General features: G+C 35.6%; 3 protein-coding genes across 5 annotated transcripts; 1 reads left to right on the top strand and 2 right to left on the bottom strand.

The window, feature by feature from the left end:
• Window positions 1-331: 331 nt before the first annotated feature.
• On the bottom strand, window positions 332-3753 carry LOC107723814 (U7 snRNA-associated Sm-like protein LSm11). Of its 2 annotated transcripts, none has more exons than XM_016532516.1 (4): window positions 3181-3742; window positions 1694-1833; window positions 1513-1596; window positions 332-1279 (listed from the first exon to the last, which is right to left on the bottom strand). In XM_016532516.1, exons 1-4 carry the CDS (start codon window positions 3626-3628, stop codon window positions 992-994), a joined length of 960 nt encoding a protein of 319 aa, XP_016388002.1. In that variant the 5' UTR covers window positions 3629-3742; the 3' UTR covers window positions 332-991. The 2 variants fall into 2 exon arrangements, with proteins under 2 accessions (XP_016388002.1, XP_016388003.1); XM_016532517.1 differs by having other exon boundaries at window positions 1210-1279; window positions 1494-1596; window positions 3181-3753.
• A 1095-nt stretch (window positions 3754-4848) lies between these two features.
• On the top strand, window positions 4849-7779 carry LOC107723820 (zinc finger and BTB domain-containing protein 3-like). Its single transcript, XM_016532526.1, has 2 exons — window positions 4849-5273; window positions 5398-7779. Exon 2 carries the CDS (start codon window positions 5411-5413, stop codon window positions 7079-7081), a length of 1671 nt encoding a protein of 556 aa, XP_016388012.1. The 5' UTR covers window positions 4849-5273; window positions 5398-5410; the 3' UTR covers window positions 7082-7779.
• A 1216-nt stretch (window positions 7780-8995) lies between these two features.
• LOC107723821 (ribonuclease H2 subunit C-like) lies at window positions 8996-11943 on the bottom strand. Of its 2 annotated transcripts, none has more exons than XM_016532528.1 (5): window positions 11926-11943; window positions 9750-9903; window positions 9557-9669; window positions 9347-9466; window positions 8996-9217 (listed from the first exon to the last, which is right to left on the bottom strand). In XM_016532528.1, the coding sequence occupies exons 2-5, from the start codon at window positions 9901-9903 to the stop codon at window positions 9194-9196; spliced, it is 411 nt and encodes a 136-aa protein (XP_016388014.1). In that variant the 5' UTR covers window positions 11926-11943; the 3' UTR covers window positions 8996-9193. The 2 variants fall into 2 exon arrangements, with proteins under 2 accessions (XP_016388014.1, XP_016388013.1); XM_016532527.1 differs by lacking the exon at window positions 11926-11943 and adding an exon at window positions 11196-11244.
• Between the last annotated feature and the right edge of the window lie 2709 nt (window positions 11944-14652).

Genomic DNA, 14652 nt, shown 5'->3' with positions numbered 1-14652 from the left:
ATGTAGAACCCTTCCTCATAAATCAAGAGTGGTTAAAGATGCTGAGTTTCATTGACTAGGCAAAGCTGTAAAAGACATTTGAATTTACATTTCTAGTTTTCTAGTAGGCAGTCTATTATGCTGGGAAAACCAACTAAATCTTTACTAGGTTAGGTCATTTTTAAAGATGAATAAAACTAGAGCAATTTGATCAGCAATTACTGTTTAAACCATAAATATATATGTAACCATAATAGAACATCTTCATACAGGAGGAATGCATATATGATTTAAAGTAATGTACATGGACATGCGACTGAGTAAATCACATGGAAGACTCTTAAGATTTTTAAAAAAGTGAAGAGAAAGTGTTTTTATATAAATATTCTTCATGAGGGGAGTAAATGTGTATATGGCTTATGCAGTGAGGAAAAAAAAACTAAAACAAACATGTCAAGACAAAAAGCCTTGAGTGCTACATACAATTTCCAACCTCAAAAAGCTCAATTAACCCATTTATACTGTTTTTTGAAATCCATGGAGACCCAACTGCAATTTTTTTTTACGCTAAAAGAGGTAAACGTCTAACAGAAAATTCAGTTTGACATGAAAATAAGAGTGTGTACTGGCTGGCCGTTTTAGTGGGGTTGACAGATTGACTTTCCTTTTAACAGAACAGTGATGTGAATATCAGCAAAGATTTGTTAAATATATTGCCATTTTCCCCTTGATAATTTACAAAATACAACAAATTAGACTAATGCTTACAGTGCATCAGTGTCTTACTTCCCCCTAGTGGTCATTCAAAGCAAACATAAGCAGTGTGTGTGTGTGTTGAGTATACAACCTTAGATCATGAACACAACCACAATTAAAAAAGAGCTTATTTTGCTCAGCTTTTAACATATTATTTTCACCTGTTAATATACATATCAATATGATACACTCATTTTACAAATCCTTTCTGGGTGATCCCCATAGAAAGTAAACTAATATTTCATCTGGGTAGTCTTTAGTCCTGCTGCATGTTCACAAGAAGAACGTTTTCTCCTCGTATAAAAAGCTGATTGACATGACGTGTGTGCACTCTTCCATATTCCACTTTAGGCTTGGTTTCAGATTTTTGCGTCACTTTTAATGTAGTCTCGTCTTTCTCAGAGGGTTCAGATCTCTCCTGGGTATGTTTGGGGTCGGTTCTCCTGGTTTGGTCTCTGAGATGGGATGAACTACTGTGCAGGTCTGACTTCCTCTCAGTTGCACTGAGGGCCACAGTCTCTTGAACTTTTAGTTTTTCAAATAGCTGTAATAGAAAATAAATTAAATTAGAGTTATAAAGCAATATAATTATATTGAAAAGTGTAAAAAAAAAAAAAAGCAACATGTTATTTAAAAATTCTTCAGTATAAAGCACAGTAAAAAAAGTTGATTTTTCTATTTAATATTTTTAAAACAATATTAGATGTGATTAAGGATTAATAACTACTGGTTGTTCTGAAAATTCAGATGTATATTAAATTTTTTCAAATGAATCACCCTTATGACAGTAAGCGCTTTCTCGTGATAGAGAGCTTGTCCCAAAAGAGGCTCCCTGTATGTTTCATCCACATCCACCATTGCCTGGCACCAAAAGGATCAGCAGAACAAAAAAGACAAACATTTAAACTTAATGATTATTAGTAATTATAATAATAAGTAAAGATGATTTAATACTTACCAGGTTCCAAAACTTATCAAATGCCACCACAAAGCCAGAACACACCCCCCGGAGCCCTTTAAAGGTCCGGATGTGAACTTTGACTCTGATTTCCTCCTGAACACATCTGTTCAGCTGTCCTAATGGACTTCCTGTATGCACTGCAAAAAATAAATAAAAGACTCAGAGCCTAGTGAGCTAACTAGATTAAAGTGACCAGATTTCTAAAATCAAAACCAAGGACATTTCCTGGTTCAGTGGTCAAAATAATCACTGAAATCTCACTTGTGATTATCCACAAATTAAAAAACGGGGACGTGTTTTTTTGTTTTTTTTTATTGTTGTGGGTTCCATATATTAATATCATATTTGACAGGCCTAATTACAGCGATGTTTGAGGATCAAACTTACCCTATTTTTTAATACAATTCACCAAAAATCACACTATGAAAAATAGTAGGCTTAAGTAACTAGGATATTGCAAATAGCAAACATATCAAAACACTATAACAAAATTCTGGCTTTACAAAAACACATTAAAAATAAAACAATAAATACCAGAACATATGATAAATAAAACTGTATTTAACATTTTCACAACTGTGAGTACAATAATTATGCCTACAACTTTTCAAATTTTGTGTTTATGCTTTCGGAAATGGATCTTTTCTATCCCTAATCAGGCTTATTATTTAGAATTTTAGGCTCATTTTGACCATAAAGTATGTGCTTTCTGCAAATGCAATTGTGCAAGTGTAGATTAGTTAAAAAAAAAAAGTTTATTCATATCGTTGTGACGGCGGAAGTTTCAGGAATGTTTAATATTGTGTGCAAAACAATCACGCAACCTTATCATGCATTGTTATACAGTGCACACAAACAGTATAACTTTGTTTTAACATGTATATTAGTGTGTGACTACCTTGAAACCAACAACGCGGTCTCTTTTGATAACTGATGATAATAGCGCTCTGCTGCTCTAGTGCAAGCTATTTATGGCTACAGTAGCGGCGCGCGACCAAGTAATCAGTATAGCTCGCAGCGCCCTCTACTGGTGAAATAACCTTTCCATCATGTTTGATGTGCTTGCAGATCACAAGCATTTCCTAATTTCACTTCAGAATTTTTTGTTATACTTAATCTTTTGTTATATTTTTTATACTGTCATCATTTGTAAAGTATATATATATTTACTTTCCTTTACCTTTACCAAATTTACCTGCATTTACTTTTTCATATTTAGCGACTTTTTGTGAAAAATTGAGACTTTTGAGGGTGGTTCTAGAGATTTTCTGAGGGGGGGTGATAATCATACGATTGCCAGCTGGCAAAATTGGTCGGGCTTTTTACAGTGTATTTGCGGGTTGTTTTGAACGTGCTGTAAAACGGGGGACATTTCCGGGGACATCTGGTCACCCTAAACTAGATAGAAAGCACTTTTTGCTGTGAAACAACAGTTTAGTGTTTACTATCGTCTTGTGAGCTAGACAGTAAAGAGAGAAACATACGTGGCATTCTGGTAAGCACATTTTTGGCCGCTTTTCGCTGTGGAGGTGGTCGCTTGACTCCGCTTCCCTCTCCCTCCTCAACCGGGTTGTTCACCATGAGTTTCTTCAGTCTTTCTATCCTCTCCGGGTCTGCTTTACCCTTCTGTGCTTTTCGGAGTCTTTTCTCCACGTTTTCGGGTTTCGCTCGGCCTCGACCGCCTTTCATAAAGCTCTCATATTCTGCGATGTTATTAAAGCACTTGATACTGGGGTAAGGCAATGGCACTTGTGGGGAATACAGAGCGAGCAGAGGGTCAAACTTATCCGAGCTGATGTCCAGTTTAGTTTCGATATCATCTCCGTCAGTTTCTCTGTTTTGACTGGAGGTCTCGGGAGTGGTTTGCGGGTCAGACGTTTGGGAAGGTGCTGAACAGCGCCCGTTTTCCGACTCTCTCTCACCCTCCTCCATTTTTGAATGAGCCGCAGACTGTGCAGAGAATCATGGGTAACTTTTCAGTGTGAAGCCATCGTTGAAATCCATCGACGACGTGAAGGTTTCCTGTTAAATTCTTCTTCTTCTTCTTCTTTTGGTTTTATGGCGGTTTGCGAACCAACTTCATAGAATCTGAGCCTCTATCTTTCCGTTTCTGAGATGTCAGCTCTACCTGTGGTCTCCACAATTCAAATCTGCAAAATCATCTTCTTCTTCTATGCTACTTCCGTCATTCTCTTCATTCACACCACAGTCGTCGCCAAACCCGCCACGGCGTCTTTCCTTCGCTATGACGCCTTTTCCTGTTAAATTTACTAATAGGATGCCTTAAATACTTTTACTGTTTGTAATTATACTATTTTTATTATATTTAAAACTAAAACCATTAAAAATGTTATTTGAAATAAGTCATGTAAACTGAAATAAAATATAATTTTTTACAACTAATTAAACTTTTATTTCAGCTAGTTTCCGAGGCAAATTTAGTTTAACGATACTAAAATACTAAAATAATTAAACGTAAAGATAAAATTAATAAAAACTATTTAGACATGTTAAAAACAACAATAAAAATGTCAAAACACGCAACAAATTTACTACAGCTTTAACTAAAATTAAAATGAAAACTATAAAAATAAAAACTAATTGAAAATCTTTTTAAAAAAAAACTATAGTATCTCAATTATACTAAATTAACACTGATTTGTAAGTAACTATTTATTTGATTTTCCCCCTCCTGTTCTCCTGTTTTTATCAAGGAAGTATATTATCCCCATAAATCATTTTTCACTATTTTCTCTTAAATAAACAGATTGCTAAATAGCTAACAATAATGCTAAATAGCTAACAATAATCATGATGATTATTAAGGTGATAGCAAAATTATTATTATTTATAAATAGCCTAAGGGGATAAACTCAGAAAATATATTGCCAGACAAAAGCTGAATAAGACCACTAGGAATGACATCAAATACAGGGATCTTATAATAATTTAGGAATTCACAGTAAGTAAAGAGATGTCCATTATTCTTGAATTACTACCTCACCCAGATTATACCATTATTGTACCAGTTTCTGTAAAATAAGGACTTATTTTTAAACTAAACCACAACAAATTCCTCGTGTATTTGTGCACTTTTACGCGTTCGTTCTCCTCCCAGTCAGTAGGTGGCAGAGCACACTCGTTCTCACAAACCGAACGTACTGCACGTAGAAGCGTGTGTTCCTGATGTATTGTTCTAAAAGAAAACATTGCAGAATCGCGTACAAATGTTTTTTAAAATCACATATTAGAAATGAAATATGCCAGATGCTGTCCTCTTGGCTAGAAGCATCTTTTAAGGATATGTGGCGCTGCTTTCGATTTATATAACAGTGCTCCGGTGAAGGTTTGGTGTAATAACCTATAATAGAAAAATGCTGTGTGAAGAATACCAGAATATGAGGAATCCGATTGTATTGCTTCAAGATGCAAGCATATGATTTTACTGGTATGGATTCGCGAACAACTGTTGATGTCAAGAGAATGCCAGTGGATCCATAAAACAAACATGATGGTGCTTCAAAAGAGCTGATCTTAAAGTGTACGTGGGGACTTTGTCAAAACTCTGGACATTTCTGTAAGAAACATATCATCTTAACAATACGTAGATTCTAATGTTATGAATTAAAGATGTGTTATTGATATATACACTGCATAAACTATATTTATAAACTGTATACCATGGCTTTATTTTTTACTAGGTTGTCAGTAGAAATGGAGTTTCCAGGACATAGTCAGCAGCTCTTGGCTAGCCTGCGCTCTCAGCGTCTGCAAGGTTTCCTATGTGACTGCACCGTGCAGGTCGGCCCGACTCGTTTCGGAGCCCATCGTGCCGTGTTGGCCTCTTTCTCCCCTTTCTTCCATATGTTTTACTCCGATCAGTCAATGGGGAATACCAGCACAATCAACGGAGGGCCACAGAGAGACACAGTCACTATTAATGGAGATATCGTGACCCCACAAGCCTTTGGACTCCTCCTTGATTTCATGTACGAAGGGGTTCTACGATTAGCAGCCCACCCTCCTCCAGAGGACGTGCTCGCCGCAGCCAGCTTCCTACATATGAATGATGTGGTGCGAGTTTGTAAGAGAAGACTGCAGGGTCGAGGATTGGCTGAGGCGGATAGTACAAGAGTAGAAGTTGGAGCAAACGAGTCGGCTAAACCTGGAGAACTTGATGGCTCGAATGGAGAAGACATAACTGGTGCAGGAAGAGATGGAGCAGTAGCACATTGTCCTCAGTCGAGTCAACAAATGTCACTTTATATTGATACCAAGACTGAAACACAAGCAGGGACGGCTAATCTCCTCACGCACAGCGCCGAGAGTTCAGAAATGGCGGACACGACCCAACCAGGAATGGACTCGCACCCACCAGCCATTAATAATTCTTGTTCGGGTTCGTCCACATATCATTCTTCACCTAGACCTGACAAGACAAGAATTTCGGCACGGTCTGCTAGCCTCGAGTCGGCACTTTCAAGTCCATGTAGTACAACAGAACTAATTCAGACAGAGACGCATCCTGTTGTAACCACTGCCGTGGCTCTGAGCAGTGTGGACAACGCTAGTGCTGCCCAAGAACATGAACCTAGCGTTTTCATTCCGGTTCAAACACTAAAACCCCAAATCCAGAATAAAGGTGCAGGAAATCCAGGGTCTTCACAACACATTGAGAGCCAGAATGGAAGAAGACATGAGAACACTTTGCCCAATACAAGAAACATGCAAAGTAAGCGTAAAAAATCTCTTTCGCAAACATCAAGGGAGGAAAATGAAGATCGCTTTAAAGTGAAAGTGGAGGCCATTGTGATTTCTGACGAAGAATCTGATGACGTAGACGAGACTGTGATCATGGATGACGGCCCAAGTAGAAGTGCAGATATAGATCATGTGGATGATTATGACGACAGCAACCATGATGTTGAGGAGCTGACTGATACTCAGTTCATACCTGCACACCAGTTAATTCATCTTCCACATCAAGAACCCATTTCTTTCCCTCCCTCACCACAAGGTCCTAATACTTATGCAGCAGAAACCACCAGCTTTTCATCATCTCTTTTTCCAGCCAATTCCCAGCCGGAGCAGCAGGCCGTGTACCTTGAGGATTTTCATGACTCGCTTGGGAGTTACGTAGAGGACGTGCCTACTTGTAACACTTGCGGAAAGACTTTTTCCTGTGCTTACACCCTGAGGAGACACGCCATCGTGCATACTAGGGAGCGACCTTATGAGTGCAGCTACTGTTACCGTAGTTACACACAGTCTGGAGACTTGTACAGGCACATCAGAAAGGCACACGATCACTGCTTACCAGTGAAACGCAGCAGAGTTGAGTCGGACTCTCCACCGTCACCACCTCCCCCTCCTCCCCAGACGTAGCCATGATTTGTGGCTCAATCCTCTTAACGGGTCCTTCAGAAACTTGAACGAAATAATGCTGAAGGCTTTTGCAAATATCACAAAATCGTGAATTGCCACGTCTATAATTTTGTGGCTCATGCCTCAAAATGGCAAGTGCTTTGAAAGGGAAACTTGACACATGTGACTGCCTCCATGCCATTTACAAACAGAACCGATGCAACTGAAAAAAATGGTTTTGGTGTTAATTGAATTAACTATACATATTCTTGAGATTTGTAATGTTACACAGCCTGGTTTTAATATTCATTGCTAAAGTATATTGTTTTTTTTTATAAAGATAGGCAGTGTAAGTAAATTTGAATTGACTAAGAAGAGTGGTTCCAGCACACAGGCCTAGTATATTGAAGCAGACTTTTAATAGGTAATCACCATTCATGGTGGTGTTTTACAGTTTAAAATGTCATGTTTATGTTTCTTATGGAATATTGTAGCTGTTATACCAAGAAATTAGCATTTAGATCCACTAGAGCAGATAAATGACTGTATCACTACAAGGAAGGTTTTTGCTGTGTAAGTGTTCTGTGCATTTTCGTGAGCGTAAAAGACGGTGAGACTTTTAAAAAGGTGCTATGAACTACAATCAGCTTTCAGTGCTTTTAAGATGGGCCCATTTATTTGTTGTAAAATATTTAGAGAACTACACTACTGTTCAAAAGTTTGGGGTCAGTAAGAATAAAAAAAAAATTAAATAAATACATTCATTCAGAAAGGACACAGAAAGTGACAGTAAAGACATTTATAATGTAACAAAATATTTATATTTTGAATAAATGCTTTCTGTTCATCAAATAATTCTGAAAACATTAATCATGGTTTCAAAAAAAAAAATATTCCGTTTTCAAAAGTTTTCAACATTTTGATATGAAGAAATGTTTCTTGAGCAAATCATTATATTATAAAGAAATTTCAATATGCTGATATTACAATGATATCCAAGGGATCATGTGACACTGATGGCTGGAGTAATGGGGTTGCCACCACAGACACAGGCCTAGTATATTGAAGCAGACTTTTAATAGGTAATCACCATTCATGGTGGTGTTTTACAGTTTAAAATGTCATGTTTATGTTTCTTATGGAATATTGTAGCTGTTATACCAAGAAATTAGCATTTAGATCCACTAGAGCAGATAAATGACTGTATCACTACAAGGAAGGTTTTTGCTGTGTAAGTGTTCTGTGCATTTTCGTGAGCGTAAAAGACGGTGAGACTTTTAAAAAGGTGCTATGAACTACAATCAGCTTTCAGTGCTTTTAAGATGGGCCCATTTATTTGTTGTAAAATATTTAGAGAACTACACTACTGTTCAAAAGTTTGGGGTCAGTAAGAATAAAAAAAAAATTAAATAAATACATTCATTCAGAAAGGACACAGAAAGTGACAGTAAAGACATTTATAATGTAACAAAATATTTATATTTTGAATAAATGCTTTCTGTTCATCAAATAATTCTGAAAACATTAATCATGGTTTCAAAAAAAAAAAAATTCCGTTTTCAAAAGTTTTCAACATTTTGATATGAAGAAATGTTTCTTGAGCAAATCATTATATTATAAAGAAATTTCAATATGCTGATATTACAATGATATCCAAGGGATCATGTGACACTGATGGCTGGAGTAATGAGGTTGCCACCACAGAAATAAATTACATTTTAAAATAAACATTTTTCTAAATTTAAATAATTCTCAATATTACTGTTTTTACTGTATTTTTGATCAAATAAATGCAGCCTTGCTGCGCATAAGAGACTTCTTTCAAAAAATCACGAACCCCAAATTTTTGAATGTTAATGTACATCATACCAAAATGTATCAGTTACTGTTAAATAATGGCCAAATATGTCTAAATTAAAATTCTGCACAAGGTAAAACAATAAAACAAGACTTTTAATAGTTAGTCATGTTGCACTGTGATATTCTTCAACATATGTTTGGTAAAAATGGTGGTTACTACCACAACACAGTAAGTTACTTATACTGTCTTCCAACAAAGAATAATTTTCACATTTGTTTAACTGTAACTATGCACTTGAGAAGCAGATCTCCACAATAAAACATTGTCCATTATCAGTTGTCCACTGGTCCATGCATCTGCAGAAAGAGGTATTGTTTTAGAAGTTAATTAACACTTGAGAAATTTTAAGTGAATTAAGAAAAATGTTTTTAGTAAAGCAGATTCTAATGATGGTAAATTATTAATAGTTATCAAAAGGAACTCACTGCCTCTGCTAGCTGAGGCCATGCCATCGCCATCACAACTCCATCATCGGATGTGGGAGGCGTCTCCAGATTCCAGTATGTGAAATGATGGAACACTGAAGAAACTTTTACTACTCTGTCCTAAAAATAAATGTAAGAATTTTTTTTTTTAAGAATTAGTGTTCTAAAAGGACATGTCAGTGAATTCAAAGAAAAGAACAGTGCAGGTACTTCTTGATCAGATGCAGGCTTCTGGACCTCTTTTAGCACTAGGCCTGTGTATCCATTTGGGCAATGCAATTCCTGACCCTTCAGCCCCCGACCTCTGAATGACACTGTCGTTTCTGCAGAACAGTGTTATCTTTATCGGGTGGAGCGCTTCAACTTGTTTCATTCTCGAGGTGTGTACTGGTATTTGACTAACTGTGTTTGCGTTCCTTCACAGTGGGATTAAAGAACTTGAAGACTTCAGCAGGTCCGTCATGCTCTATTTCACAAGGTAGCAGGTGGATCTGTGGTTTGTTAGCTTGCTTGAGGGAATCAAGCCGGATAGCTGTCACACAACTGTTTGCTGACATCTAGTAAAACAAAGTGTGTAAAGCACAGGTGACAATTACTATTATATAAGGGATTACAATTATTAATATATAAGGGAAACCAGGGCTATTGTGACAACTAGTGTTGGGAAGGTTGCTTTGGAAATGTAATAGGTTACAGAATGCAAGTTACCCTATTTAAAATGTAATAAGTAGTGTAACTATTTCAGTTACTTTATTAAAGTAATGTAACTGATTACATTTGATTACTGTTCTGAATTTCTAACAAATGTTTTAAACTATTAATCATTTTCAAACATTAAACCAGGCAGGGTTAACCTTACAGTAGTACTCAACACTGATTACTGTAAGGCTTTCAAAATCCTTCATTCTTGAATTAAGATTATAATAATTTAATTTTAAAGCATAGCTGCCAAAAAATCTGACTTTACCACCTCTTTTTACTTTCAGATCGTTCTGAGGTTAAATACAGATTTAAAATCATAACAAGAAATAGTTTAATAGTTATGATACTATTTTTTAAATCAAATCTTTGCATAGCTATGACAGGAAACACTGGCATCTAATAATGCCTGGGGTGGGGGGCTTTTAATCTTACGAAATAAAGCATATGCATAAACACAAATAGGAAATAAAACAGTTATTGAATAAGCATGTGTACTATTCTCCGTACTAAACTCCTGAAACATTGGTAATTGGTGTCTTACATACAATTAATTCTTTTTTTGTGGTTTATTTATATTTATGCACGTGTATTTTATTCACATCTTTTTATATTATCTGTGTGTTGTTGTTGCCTCTGTGTACTGGAAGCTTGTGACACTAAAACAAATTCCTTGTATGTGCAAACATAATTGGCAATAAAGCTCTTTCTGACTTATATTTTACAGCAGTCAATGCAATTTGAGAAAGAAAGAAATTAAATCTGTGTGTAAATATTCAGATGTAACCCCCTTTGAAATCGTTAACATTTTCATAAATAACTTTAATTTAATTACACATTTTTTCTCAGTAACTGTAACTTATTACAGTTACATTTAATTTGTAATTAAATAACGTAACGCCCTTACATGTAACTAACGTTAGTTACTCGCCAACACACAATATGACAACTGAAGTTGAATTAAAGACGTGTCTCCTCCTACAATAAATTGTACTCATAATCTTTTTTCCAATTGACATAACGATAGAAGATCGCAGAAAAATCATTTTAGATCAACGCTATCAGAACTAAACCTCTGTAAATGTGAAAAAAGGGTACGGTATAGCGGATATATAATTATCTTTATCTAGAACATCTGCAGATATCATACCTTGCTTGTTTTCAGAATTGTTTATAAGGTGTCACGTGGGACAGCTGCGTTTACTGTGATTGGGCGTGCTGTATTCGCCCCCACGCGGATGTTTTTCGCGGTAAAATCCAAAGTATTCTGCCATCTACCGTTGATGACTCGAAAAAAGACAGTATTCTTACATTATTGTTATTATTATTATAACTACAACGTATATAAAAATTAACAGATACACACAGAACTTTATAATAACCTCTGTTATATTTCTTCCAGGCGCTCTACAAGTGCAACACTGATAATATTCCTACTAGGAACTCGGAACCAACTAGGAAGTAGGAACGATATTACTCGAAAGCTACGGTGTCTCGTTCATGTGCATTGTTCCTGTGTAGGTTCAAATAGGGTTTTGATGGACCCCCATATTAGTTTGTTTTAGATAATTAAACGTTTTAATATTCCTTTTGCGTTTGCAATGAAAAATATATCACACACCAAAATAGAAGATCTCTTAAAAAGTGTTAGTTGGCCAGTTATTAAATAAAGTCCTTTTGAGTGTTAATGATTTATAATTACCAACATAACGTATCTCTTTATGTTAATACTGAAATGTTCCATGAAACATGTGGGTAAATATAAGAAAGTAAGTTGCTGTCATGTTAAAACTAGTTAACTTTAATGGTTTTAAATGTTTCTGTATTTGGAGACTTGCTGGTGTATTACTATATATAACTGTTTTTCAGAAAATACTTACAGTCACAAGGTGTTCTGGACCGCAAGGACTGTGCACAGAAACACTCCGATGGGACTGTAACCCTTCCAGTCGTAGCATCTGTTCTGGCACAGCTTGATCTAGTGGAACTAATGAAACATGTCGCACAGAACAGCTTTTGTGAAATTGTTGATATCCAGGTCAGTATTCACGATTATTAAAGATATATGTTTGCACCCAATTCACTGAACATCTGAACGTCAGTATATCTGCTTTTTTTTAGGCTCCCCCATTATCAAAGAAGGAGAACGTTAAATCTTTTCATAAAGTAGGGTGACCATACGTGCCATTATCCCCGGACGCGTCCTGGCCAGGATTTCTATATTGCCTAAAATATCTAGGGTTTGGCTTCAGAGGAAAAAAACATTTTTGTTGTGGATGATAATCAGCTCATTGGGTAACAGAAAATATATAATAATATATAATTTTTTCATTATGTGAACATTTCCAAATCAGGGGTTCTCTAGGTCTTTGCTCTTCCACAAATTAAGGTCTTAAAAAGCAGCCATAAATCAGAGCAGAAAATCATAAATTCGTAAAGTCATGGCATTAAATGTTGCATATTCTGGACTAAAATAAATACCTTGCTCAGTAATTTATTTTACCAGTTCAAACATCTAAACATCCTTAAATCAAGAAACATTTACTTGAGATGCAAAATTAAGATATGAAGTCTTGTTTTCTGTGAAATTGAACAAAATTAAGTGAGGTTATGCTTAAAACATCTGTCAGTGGGGGTCAGAAAATGTGGCTTCCCTTTGAATATCAGTTGATTTTTCTGACTCCATTGGCAGATATTTGTTCTTGTTTTAATAATAAACACACTTGTGCCTTTTTTGATTTTTGCACAGCTGGTCGGTTGAATTAATAAACTTTTGGACATCCTTTTTAGCTTCCATTAAGTGATCTTGCTGATCGAGTGAATTTGGGCCTCATACCAAGTTCGGAGGAGGGATGGCCAGTGGCATGCCGTCTGCTAAAGAGAAACACTGGTGGAATACTGCATATTCATCAAAATGTCACAACACCTTTGCACCATGAACCACCTGAACATTCATCTGCTTTAGATGTTGAAAAAGGCTCTTCAATAAAAGAATGTTCTCTAAGGATCCAGAGAGATATGCAAGTATGGACTGCCTGGGCTTCAGACACGGCCAGGCATATCTGTACACTTTTGTTAGACATCACTGGAAGCAAATGGAAGACAAATATCAAGCACATAGAGCATGTTAAGACATACATACCACATATCAGTCATGTAGTTCTGGACTTGGAGTGTAAACCTTTCTAAAAAAAAAACAATAATGTATAAAGTTGTTCTAATTATAGCCCCCATCTATAATTAGCTCCAGGTTTTACCCTCTAATTGCTGAATTTTCCACATATTTTTGTGTTTGAAATGGAAAATGATTTTAGAGTTTTGTAGTAATAAAAAATAATAAATAAATAAAACCTTCTTAAAATCTGGCTGTGGTGTTGGTTACTGTTCACTTACGAACCCTGAACACTTATTTGTGGTTGTCATGTTTGAAAAGCAGTGAAGATTATTTCACTTTATCTTTAATGACAGATGAAGAGCAACATCAATTATCTTATAAGCAACCATCAATATGTATTATATTATATACACTACCATTCAAAAAATGTTTAATGTTTTTGTAAAAAAGTATTTTATGCTCACCAAGGCTGAACTGATTTGATCAAAATACAAAAACAGTAATAGCTGAGTTTTCAGTAGCCACCCAGTCAAAGGATCCTTCAGAAATCATTCTAATGTGCTGATCTGGTGCTTAAGAAACATTTCTTATAAGTTGTGCTGCTCATTTTTGTTGTGGAACCCATGAAACAATTTATTTTTATGATCCTTTCATGAATAGAAAAAAAAAAAAAACAGCATTTATATAGCACAAATCTTTTGTAACACAAATGTATTTACTGTCACTTTTGATCAGTTTAATGCATCCTTGCTAAATAAAAAATATTAATATCTTTAAAAAAATCTTACTGATCACAAACGTTTGGACGGTAGCCTAGTCGTGTATGTTCGTACCCTCTGGGCCACGGATAAATTATTTTTCTTTTCTTTTTGCTAATCAAAAACCAAAACAGCTTTGCGTATATACAAAAAGTTTCTTTGTCATTACTACAGCGCTTTCTAGTACGTTTCAAAAGATGAATTCGCGTTATTTTAAATGAAACGTCTTTTATTTTGTTACTGAAAATTGTTTAAGCTGTTCTCCAAGCTTCACATCAATTCAAATCTTAAAACACTGATGACCAAAAAGCAGTGTGTGATTTTTGGTCATCCGGACGACGTTTATTTGGCAAAGCTGGAAGTCAGGATCAAAATACAAAAACAGTAATAGCTGAGTTTTCAGTAGCCACCCAGTCAAAGGATCCTTCAGAAATCATTCTAATGTGCTGATCTGGTGCTTAAGAAACATTTCTTATAAGTTGTGCTGCTCATTTTTGTTGTGGAACCCATGAAACAATTTATTTTTATGATCCTTTCATGAATAGAAAAAAAAAAAAAACAGCATTTATATAGCACAAATCTTTTGTAACACAAATGTATTTACTGTCACTTTTGATCAGTTTAATGCATCCTTGCTAAATAAAAAATATTAATATCTTTAAAAAAATCTTACTGATCACAAACGTTTGGACGGTAGCCTAGTCGTGTATGTTCGTACCCTCTGGGCCACGGAT

This window comes from Sinocyclocheilus rhinocerous, unplaced genomic scaffold (genome assembly GCF_001515625.1).
Source record: "Sinocyclocheilus rhinocerous isolate Xijiao unplaced genomic scaffold, SAMN03320098_v1.1 scaffold1085, whole genome shotgun sequence".
Taxonomy (NCBI): Eukaryota; Metazoa; Chordata; class Actinopteri; order Cypriniformes; family Cyprinidae; genus Sinocyclocheilus; species Sinocyclocheilus rhinocerous.
Note: the sequence above shows the minus strand (reverse complement) of the source record. Positions and strands in the feature narration are given on the sequence as shown.

Coding starts and splice junctions, on each gene's coding strand:
- LOC107723821 (XM_016532528.1), bottom strand. CDS start 9,903: ATGTCAGCAAACAGTTGTGTGACAGCTATCCGGCTTGATTCCCTCAAG. Junction 9,670..9,749: donor TGTGAAGGAACGCAAACACA/GTTAGTCAAATA, acceptor ACTGTTCTGCAG/AAACGACAGTGTCATTCAGA. Junction 9,467..9,556: donor AGCCTGCATCTGATCAAGAA/GTACCTGCACTG, acceptor ATTTATTTTTAG/GACAGAGTAGTAAAAGTTTC.
- LOC107723820 (XM_016532526.1), top strand. CDS start 5,411: ATGGAGTTTCCAGGACATAGTCAGCAGCTCTTGGCTAGCCTGCGCTCT.
- LOC107723814 (XM_016532516.1), bottom strand. CDS start 3,628: ATGGAGGAGGGTGAGAGAGAGTCGGAAAACGGGCGCTGTTCAGCACCT. Junction 1,834..3,180: donor TGTGCTTACCAGAATGCCAC/GTATGTTTCTCT, acceptor TATTTTTTGCAG/TGCATACAGGAAGTCCATTA. Junction 1,597..1,693: donor TTGATAAGTTTTGGAACCTG/GTAAGTATTAAA, acceptor TTTTGGTGCCAG/GCAATGGTGGATGTGGATGA.